At 38.4% G+C, this 9004-nt stretch overlaps 1 protein-coding gene across 11 annotated transcripts in view; it reads left to right on the forward strand.

Annotated features, from left to right (window-relative positions):
• LOC144194743 (liprin-alpha-1-like) overlaps positions 1–8224 on the forward strand; it is a 57014-nt gene extending 48790 nt beyond the window's left edge. For 8 of the 11 annotated variants that reach the window (XM_077714003.1, XM_077714002.1, XM_077714001.1 and 5 more), the window contains 6 exons: positions 316–491; positions 615–712; positions 1853–2028; positions 6154–6222; positions 6335–6503; positions 6934–8224. In XM_077714003.1, coding sequence (XP_077570129.1) covers positions 316–491; positions 615–712; positions 1853–2028; positions 6154–6222; positions 6335–6503; positions 6934–6995 — 750 coding nt within the window. In that variant the 3' untranslated portion in view covers positions 6996–8224. Of the gene's footprint in view, positions 1–315; positions 492–614; positions 713–1852; positions 2029–6153; positions 6223–6334; positions 6504–6662; positions 6737–6911 lie in introns of all 11 variants that reach the window. The other 3 variants (XM_077714007.1, XM_077714013.1, XM_077714008.1) reach the window with 2 other exon arrangements.
• Positions 8225–9004: the final 780 nt, after the last annotated feature.

A 9004-nucleotide genomic window follows, 5' to 3' on the forward strand; every position in this document is an offset into this window, starting at 1 on the left:
AGCGGAAGCAAAGTCACCGCAGTTATGTTACAAAGACAATTTCAAACCAAGACAATGGATACAGGAAAGGCATTTACGTTTAGGGGGGTTTTGTAACTTGGATCTTGTTTTCGTATGTTGGGAGTTATTTGGATATCAAAGGGTTTCGCAAACCTGAAAATTTCATGCTGAGAGGCATTCGTAAGTAGAGATATGACTCTACATTATTTCTTACCCTACACAATTTAAATTTAAAAAAATAATCTGTTATCTATTTTTATTTGCTCATGTTTCCTGGTGTTTAACAATTATGTATATATATTTTTCCATTCACAGACATTGGCATACGGAGACATGAATCATGAATGGATTGGTAATGAGTGGCTACCAAGCTTAGGCCTCCCACAATACCGCTCATATTTTATGGAGTCCCTGGTGGACGCCCGTATGCTTGATCACCTTACCAAAAAAGACTTACGAGGACAGTTGAAAATGGTGGACAGTTTCCATAGGTAATGCACACAAACAGAGCAAAAAAGTACACATCTGTTGTCTGATCTTTATTTCACATGCTATACGTTTTCATATCAGATAGCTGCAAATATATTAATAAGTGTTTAATTTGTGGTCTATAGAAACAGTTTTCAGTGTGGAGTAATGTCTTTAAGAAGGCTCAACTATGATCGGAAAGAGCTGGAGAGGAGAAGGGAAGAGTCACAGCTGGAATTTAATGGTAACACAAGTACTTTAAATTCTCATAATACAGTAGTACTTACGAAATTAATTGGTTCCAGAACTTTTTACGTCAGCTAAAAGTTTCGTAAGCAGGGAAGTGAATTATATGTAAATTCTCTAATTTGTTCCACTGTCCTCACACAACTTTCAACTGAACCCTTTAAAATTGTGTCCCAATTTTGTATGAAAGATATGAGAAACAGACAAAAATGAGATAAAATTATAAGAAAATGATTCAAAATATATCCGTGTTGAAACAGGGGAACAAGAGGAAGCCAACCGCAGGCAACAGAGAGCACACAAATACACGGACACATGAGCACACATCGCAGAAACAAAACATTATGAATTGTCACGTTTTTGGTGGCGACGTCGTGGCCGGGAAACATGGAAATGGACCCAATTACAGGGAAACAGGCAAGGGGGGGAATGCTTGCTCAAACTAAACGTAAATAACGGAGGCCCAAGGAAAATAACAAAAGACTTGGAGTTATGGAGCCTGGGGCCGGTCAGTCCGGCGGGCGTCCGAGCCAGCCTTTGAAGAGGCGTGGGGCTGGTCGATCCGGCTGGCATCCGAGCCAGCACTTGAAGAGGTGACCTCCCAAGAAGTTCTAGGTGTATTTGTCAAAAAGAAAATAAGGCTGTTGACCGCGGCCGTCAACTTGAGTTTCTTGTGATGAATTAATAAAAAATGAGAAAAAATTTGAAAAAATAAGAAAGCGATTCATTAATGTATTCAAAACAATGACAAGAATGCAAAATCTATTTGTGCAGCAATACAGTGCTAACAGACATAAAATTGCTCGCATTTAAACAACTTCAAGTTGTGAATTCAAAACAACTTATTAAATAGAACTCCTGAAGAGTAACAGTCTCTCCATCTCATTGCTCACTACAGAGAGACCATGCCAAGGAGTCCTCGCTTGTGCTTCAATAATGTAGCATTGCTAGTAGGTGTGTTACGGCCTGTATTGCATTCTATAGTTTCATCAAAATCAGAGACTTGGGGTTAAATTTGTATACAAAGCATTTGACATAAAATAAACATCTTATTTATTTTGTTTGCCTAATTGATAGTGTTACTCAACCAAAAAATACATAAAACAGCAATAATAATTTTCCTTATCTCTGTTTTCAGATGTGCTGGTGTGGAGTAATGAGCGTTTGATAAATTGGGTTCAGGCTATTGGGCTGAAAGAATACAGTGCCAACCTGTATGAGAGTGGTATCCATGGGGCGTTGCTTTCTCTTGACGAAACCTTTGATCACAACACCCTGGCCCTATTGCTGCAGATTCCCACACAGAACACTCAGGTATGGTAGCAGAGTAAATTAGCAACATTTTCCTTAACTGGATGTAAAACGAGCTTGATTCGTTCCAGGACTGAGCTAGTATATTGATATTCTCGTAACTCGAATGAACGTTTCCGATTGACATGAACTAAAAACAAAATAATTTGTTCCAACCCTCTGGAAAAACACCAAAAACAGGATATTGGATTGGAAAAAATGTTTTATTTCTTCTAATTCGCCATCTATTAACCAAGTCACACATAACTAGTGGTTTAATATTACTAAAATATGTTTAAAATAGTATTAAAATTATACGGATTTCGAAGGGGGAACGCAAGAGAGAGAGGTGGGGGGGCTTTTTGCACAGCAACACGCTCATTTCATAACAAACAAATTTAAATGTACTTGGATTACGATGCAGACACTCAAAAATAAGTTTAGTCGAACCTTACACTAAACTTAATTCTAATATTGTTTGATACATTTCTGCTTCCGGCCGGGTTGGCTGTTTGCTCCGCCTCCACCCTGGCTTTCACTATCGATGATCGGTTTGCTTTTGTATTCCCTCCAAAATATTCCGAAAATGATGCACGCAAATGTCCTCACAATAGGATAACGCATGACCACTTGCCAACGAGAAGTAGTCTTGTATTAGCGATCGCTCCGCTAACGGGAGCTAACAGGCGAGAAAGCCAGTGCCCCCGATGTTCTTATGAGCAGCCAACGAGAAGTGATATATACTCCTCGTATTAGCAATCGCTTCATATTTCTTGTGAGTGACGGAAAAAAAGCACTGAAAAAAATGCAGCGCGCCGCCCAGTGTTCGTAGATAGATACCTGTTATACATGAAAGAGATGCGGCAAAAAAGACTGCGCTCAAATCATAAACAGTCTCATGCCTTGGCCACCTAATTTTCGCATATCTCAAAATTTTTCTGGTGTCTAGAGATAATTATTTGCTCGAAATTTTCCTCGAGTTGCTCATATGTCGGGGAGCTCGTATGTCGAAGTACCACTGTACTGTCATTCTTCTCCACTTCGCAGCATTAACATTCACGACTTTAGTACGTTTGTTTTTTTAATTCAAAATATCAAAATTCACAAAGATAAAAAATTTGCAAAAGCTTCTTCGAATTGCTCGTATGTCGGGGTGCTCATATGTCGAGGAACCACTGTATTTGTACAAAAAGGAAATGCCTCTCGAATCTGACGAAGAGGACTTAGACTAATAATAACCTGTTTTATTGTTAACTGTTAATTATTTAAATGATGTGGTGAGGAACTATTTTCACTGTGAGTACATTAATACCTTGAGATACAGGCTTAATGCGTTCTGGGACCGAGCTCGTATGTCGATTTACTTGTATCTCAAATCAATGTTTCCCATAGAAAGGAACTAGATACAAATTAATTCGTTCCCACCCTTTGAAAAAAAACACAAACGGGATATTGGTTTTGAAAAACATTTTACTTGTTGGACGGCAAGGCACTTGTAACATAACATACATAAGAATGAGGGGTTCTGGTGGTGTTGAATGTTTGCTTTGCTTTTAAATTCATGTAAATTCGACTGGCTTTTCCGCACTATTAACTCGGTCATGCTATCTCCCGCTAACTGTTTATATTTTATCAATATTAAAAGAATACTCTCCATCTTGTTATCAATATCACTGCGCAGCTTGGAAATTATGGTTAGTCTTTGCAAATCTTGATATACTGAAAAGTGTCCTTATGCTTCAGGATGGTGCATATTGTTGAAAAACTCATCTCGTATTGGCAAGCCAGCTATGTCACGCCTACACCAGTCATGGAAAAAAGGCAATGCTCCGCCGAGTGCTCGTAGAGATCTTTACACAATGGAGATGCGGCGCTGAAATCATAAGTAGCCTCTTGCTTTTCCTGGCCGGACGTTTGGTCGCCCGGACGCTTGGTCGCCCGGACGTTTGGTGCCCGTTGGGCCCGGTCTTTTGGTCTCCAGTCAAATGGTGACAGAGTAAATACTGTTGAAAACCGCTCTCAACAAGAGTTTAATATCTAAATATCTACTGTTGATTCTTGAGAGAGAGGTTAATATCTAATTACTGTTTAATATTTAAGTACTGTTGAAACCAGCTCTCAAAATTATATTCATGAGAGTTTAATATCTAATATCAAAATATCAATAAGAGCACTCATTTAACACACCGGCTGCTGCCATCGACTGTCATAGGCGTCCAATGAACCCTCATTCTCTCTGGGGGAACTTGCAATGTTGAAATACTTTAAATTACAGTACAAGTTCCCCCAGAGTGAATGAAGATTCATTGGAAGTCAATGGCAGCAGCTGGTATGTTAAATGAGTGTTCTTATTAATATTTTGATATTATATATTTAGATATTAAACTCTCATGAATATAATTTTGAGAGCTGGTTTCAACAGTACTTAGTTATTAAACTCTCTCATGAATCAACAGTAGATATTTAGATATTAAACTCTTGAGAGAGCTGTTTTCAACAGTACTGACCCTCCGTCACCATTTGACTGGAGACCAAAAGACCGGGGACCAAACGTCCGGGAGACCAAACGTCCGGGCGACCAAAAGTCCGGGCAACCAAACGTCTGGACGACCAAACTTTCGAGTACCCTCGCTTCTCGGTTGGCTGTCTCGTATGCTCGTATCTCAAAATTTGTCTCCTATATCAAGGTAAATATTTGCTCAGAATTTTATTTGTACAGTGGTTCCTCGACTTACGATCGTAATCGGTTCCGAGATTGTGATCGTATGACAAGCATATCGTAACTCAAGCGGATGTTTCCCATTGAAATGAATTGAAAACAAATTAATTTGTTCCAACCCCCTGAAAAAACACCAAAAACAGGATATTAGATTGGAAAATAGGTTTTATTTCTTCTAATTCGCCATATATTGACAAAGTAATAAATAACGAGTGGTTTAATATTAATAAAATGTGTTTAATAGACGTAAAATTAGACGCATTTCTTGGAGGGAAGAGACAATGACACATGGAGGCGGAGGTGGGGGCTGTTCGGGGGGGACTATATACATACACTCAACTTTTAGTGTAACTTCACACAAAACTGAATTCTAATTTTGTTTTACTCTTTTTTTTTACCTTAGTTCGGTGGGTTGACCCCACCCGTAAGTCTTCAAAACTAACGCATCAAGCGTTGTTCGGAACTTGAATCCCCTTCGAAATGTTTCGAAAATGACTCACACAAGTATCATCACAATACGCGTAATCCAAGCTTTAGAATTAGCGCGCCACATCACTTGTAGGTCTCTTGAAGGCACGCATGTTCTCCGCATTGTACATTAGTAGCAGCTTAATTTTACAGTCACCGCTCACATTAGCACACAACGCTAGCGTTAAGCGGTCCTTCATGGGTTTGTGTCCCGGTAATGCCTTCTCCTCTGACCAGTTTCATCGCAGTTGAAAACTTGCTGGGGGATGTAACTTTCCTCGGCGATAAACAAGGCAAATGTAATGAAGCGTCCTTCTGCTTAAGGATGGTGGAAATGGTTGACGTATTCTTCTCGTATTCCCTGGCGAGCTCAGTAACACGTACCCCACTCATATTTTTCAATTATTTCGCGTTTCGTGTCCATTGTCAACGCCTTTTCTTTGCAGAACTCTGCCAATACATAGTAATATTGTTTATCTGTAAATGTACCCAACGCGGGGGGAAATGCAAAGTCCCCCCAGTGAACGTAGAAATATTGTATGCACGAAAGAGATGCAAAAAAGACAGTGCCATGGCCACCTGGCTTGGTCGCATCACGAAATTTTGATCGTATCTCGGGCGAATTATTCGATCGAAATTTTCGTCATAAGACAGTAATGTTGTAAGGCAGAGCTGTCGTATATCAAGGTTCGACTGTATCTCAAATTCCACGTATGTCGGGGCAGTCGTATGTCAAGGTATTTCTGTACGGTATTTCTTTTTCTTAAATGTATTCGCCGATATGTCTGGTCTACATTGTCCGCAAAAAAAGTGAAGAATTGGTGTACTGTGTTAAACTGAATGAAAGGTTTAGGTCAGACTGATAATGTGATAAAGTGATGAGCTATACAAGCATTATTTAACGTTTTTGAATGAAAAGATGCTCTAGTTACCATTCCGCTTCACACGCGTCTTTCTTCTAGGCCCGGACAACTCTTGAGCGTGAATACAACAGTTTGCTGTCCATTGGTACAGACAGGAGGATGGAAGAGGTGATAAACAGAGCATATATACTTACCCACATGGTGTCAGACATATAGGGAAAAAAAACTATTTCCTTCTGCAAATTTCCCCAATGAAATACAACCCTCCGCTCCATTTCAGGATGATGATAAGAACTTCCGGCGTGCCCCCTCATGGAGAAAGAAGTTTCGGCCCAAAGATATGAGGGGAATGTCCCTAGGTGTGTCAGACACTCTGCCTGCCAACTTCCGGGTGACCAGCAGCAATGCATCATCTGCTTCCATGCAGCCAAAGAGAAGCCCAATGGACGGTAAGGGAAAGTCCTCAAAATCCTATCTTATGGCAAAATAAGATTGGCAGTGATTTCTTGCTTGGAATTCTTCTTGAATGGCTTGTCTGCCTTGAGGTTTATGATGCTGTGACTAACGGCATGTCTTTGCACGTGATTTTTGCCAACATGCACATACAGGAAGTCAGTCTATACAGAGGCTGGACACTGCTACTGTCAGGACCTACTCTTGTTAACATAACCCTCACACAACGGTAAGATCAAAATGTGCAGACACGATGTATGTCGCTTCTATCTCAAAAAGCTATCACTAGCAGAGCATAGCTGTGTTGAACTTTTTTACTCTAATAATGCACTTTCTCATTTTTCTCCCTGTGCTCTGCTTCTCCTCTTGTCTGTCTCCATTCATATCCCTCATTCCCATTTCAGTTTATCCTCATTATTTCTATAGGTAACTGCTGGTCAGAAGATGAAGGGGAATTCCCTGTTTTCAAGACCAGGATGATGAACTAACAGATTTTTTAGGAGACAAAAAATATATCACAGAGAAAGATTATGCTCATCAGTACCTTGGAGGAAACTGTCTAGATGTATCCACATTTGTTATATTTATGTATACCAATGGGACATTTAAATGATTTTAGATTAACATGTAATCTTTAGGTTTCAATCCCATTAATCCAAATTTTTGCGTTTTCTTATTGTGCTCATCTACTCTCAGATGTATGTTTCTGAATGCTTCACAACTCTGGTGTTTGTATATTTCTACCGACAGACATTTTTTCTTTTTGTTAATTTTATTTAACCAGATGTATGTTTTTCTCTGTTTATTTGAAATGTAATCAATCGTTGATTTGCTTGTGATATAAATTTAGTCTATATTGTTACCCTTTTTATCAGATTTTTCTGTAGCCGATTATAATTTCTTTTTTTGTAAATGCAGCTCTAATGTAGGTCACCGTGTGTGTGAAACCATTTTTCAAACTGCTCAACACTGAGTGCTTCATCATTATGATATATAGTACCAATGGGACATTTTGATTTCAAGAATTCCACATATCAGTAACAGGCGAAAAGGCAAATGTCACTTTAAATGCAAATGAAAAAATCTAGATTCTCTTTCATTGAAATTGCATGCAAGAACTTTCCCTTTTGTATGCCTGCCACAGTGCAACTTTTTCAACCTGTCCCTTTAACCACAAAAAGCCTTCACCTTTGGAAAGACCCACAAAGGAGGAGATGAATGTACAGAAGAATTGAAAATACTATTTTTCATAGAATCCTCCGGACAGCCCTCAATTAAAAAGGAAAGACCAACACTTTTAAATCTTTTTTTTATACAAATACTTCATATCAAGCCTTATTGTTTATTAACTATACTGTCTTTTTGTGTTCTTATTTATTATTACTCAGTGATGTTGTTTCTTGTCTATCATAGAATAATATTGCCTTTCCCAAAACGTCATGTTTGTTCTCATAACACTAGTTCCACATTTAGTTTCATGACAAATTTAAAGGAACCAATTTTATTTAACCCTTGTAATTGAAATCAAATTGAGAATTTGGTCTTCTTTTTTAGAAATTTCTCAGATTCGTGTCCTGTGGAAATCATGTTGCTATTTGTTCTGCCCTTCCTTTTTAATTGCCCGATCATGTAACATTGTACAGTCCGAGTACTTATAAACTATTTTTATCACAGTATTATTTATTGCCTACTTTCAATAAAATACTGAAAAAATTAACTTTTAAGAATAAGACTAAAACTGTTTATTCATCTGTGATTTTTTTTGTCTTTAATTCACATGCAACAAAAATTGCTGTGCTGTTTTTAATGAGGAAAATACAACTGCAGTACCAAAAAAAAAAAAAAACCTTTGTCACATGGAGGCAGTACACAACAGACAGATTGATGATACATCGCACCAAATGGGAGAAAATATCAAGGCAAACGTTAAGTACAGATTTTAATATATTAGTAGTATATTTTTTCACAGCATCGACATGTCCATAACGGCGAAATTTAAGGACTTAAACAATAATGAGCCAAATGCAACATAGGCTACATTCCCCGTAATCATAAAAAACAAAGATGACAAATAATGAAACAAATTGTACAAGACGAATCACTTGTCGGAACTCATAATGATGAATCATACTCACACTCAAACCTAGGGGCAATTTAGAGTGGCCAATCAGCCTACAATGCATGTCTGTGGAATGTGGCAGAAAACTGGAGTACCCAGAGAAAACCCACGCAGGCCCAGGATAACATGCAAACTCAACTCAGGTGGATCGACTAGGATTTGAACCCAGGTCTTCTACTGTGAGGCCAACATGATTACCACTTATACTATAATAATCAATATATTCTCCTATTCGAGTGTAATAAAAACATTTGAGAAACATTTTGCATGGAACAATTAACAAGACGAAAGGACTAGTTTGGGTAAGTAAAAATTGCATCTTATCATTATTTATCCCTGTCATAACCCCCTCCCAAAGAGACCATAACAGAAAAGGAG

This window comes from Stigmatopora nigra, chromosome 3, assembly GCF_051989575.1.
Source record: "Stigmatopora nigra isolate UIUO_SnigA chromosome 3, RoL_Snig_1.1, whole genome shotgun sequence".
NCBI lineage: Eukaryota > Metazoa > Chordata > Actinopteri > Syngnathiformes > Syngnathidae > Stigmatopora > Stigmatopora nigra.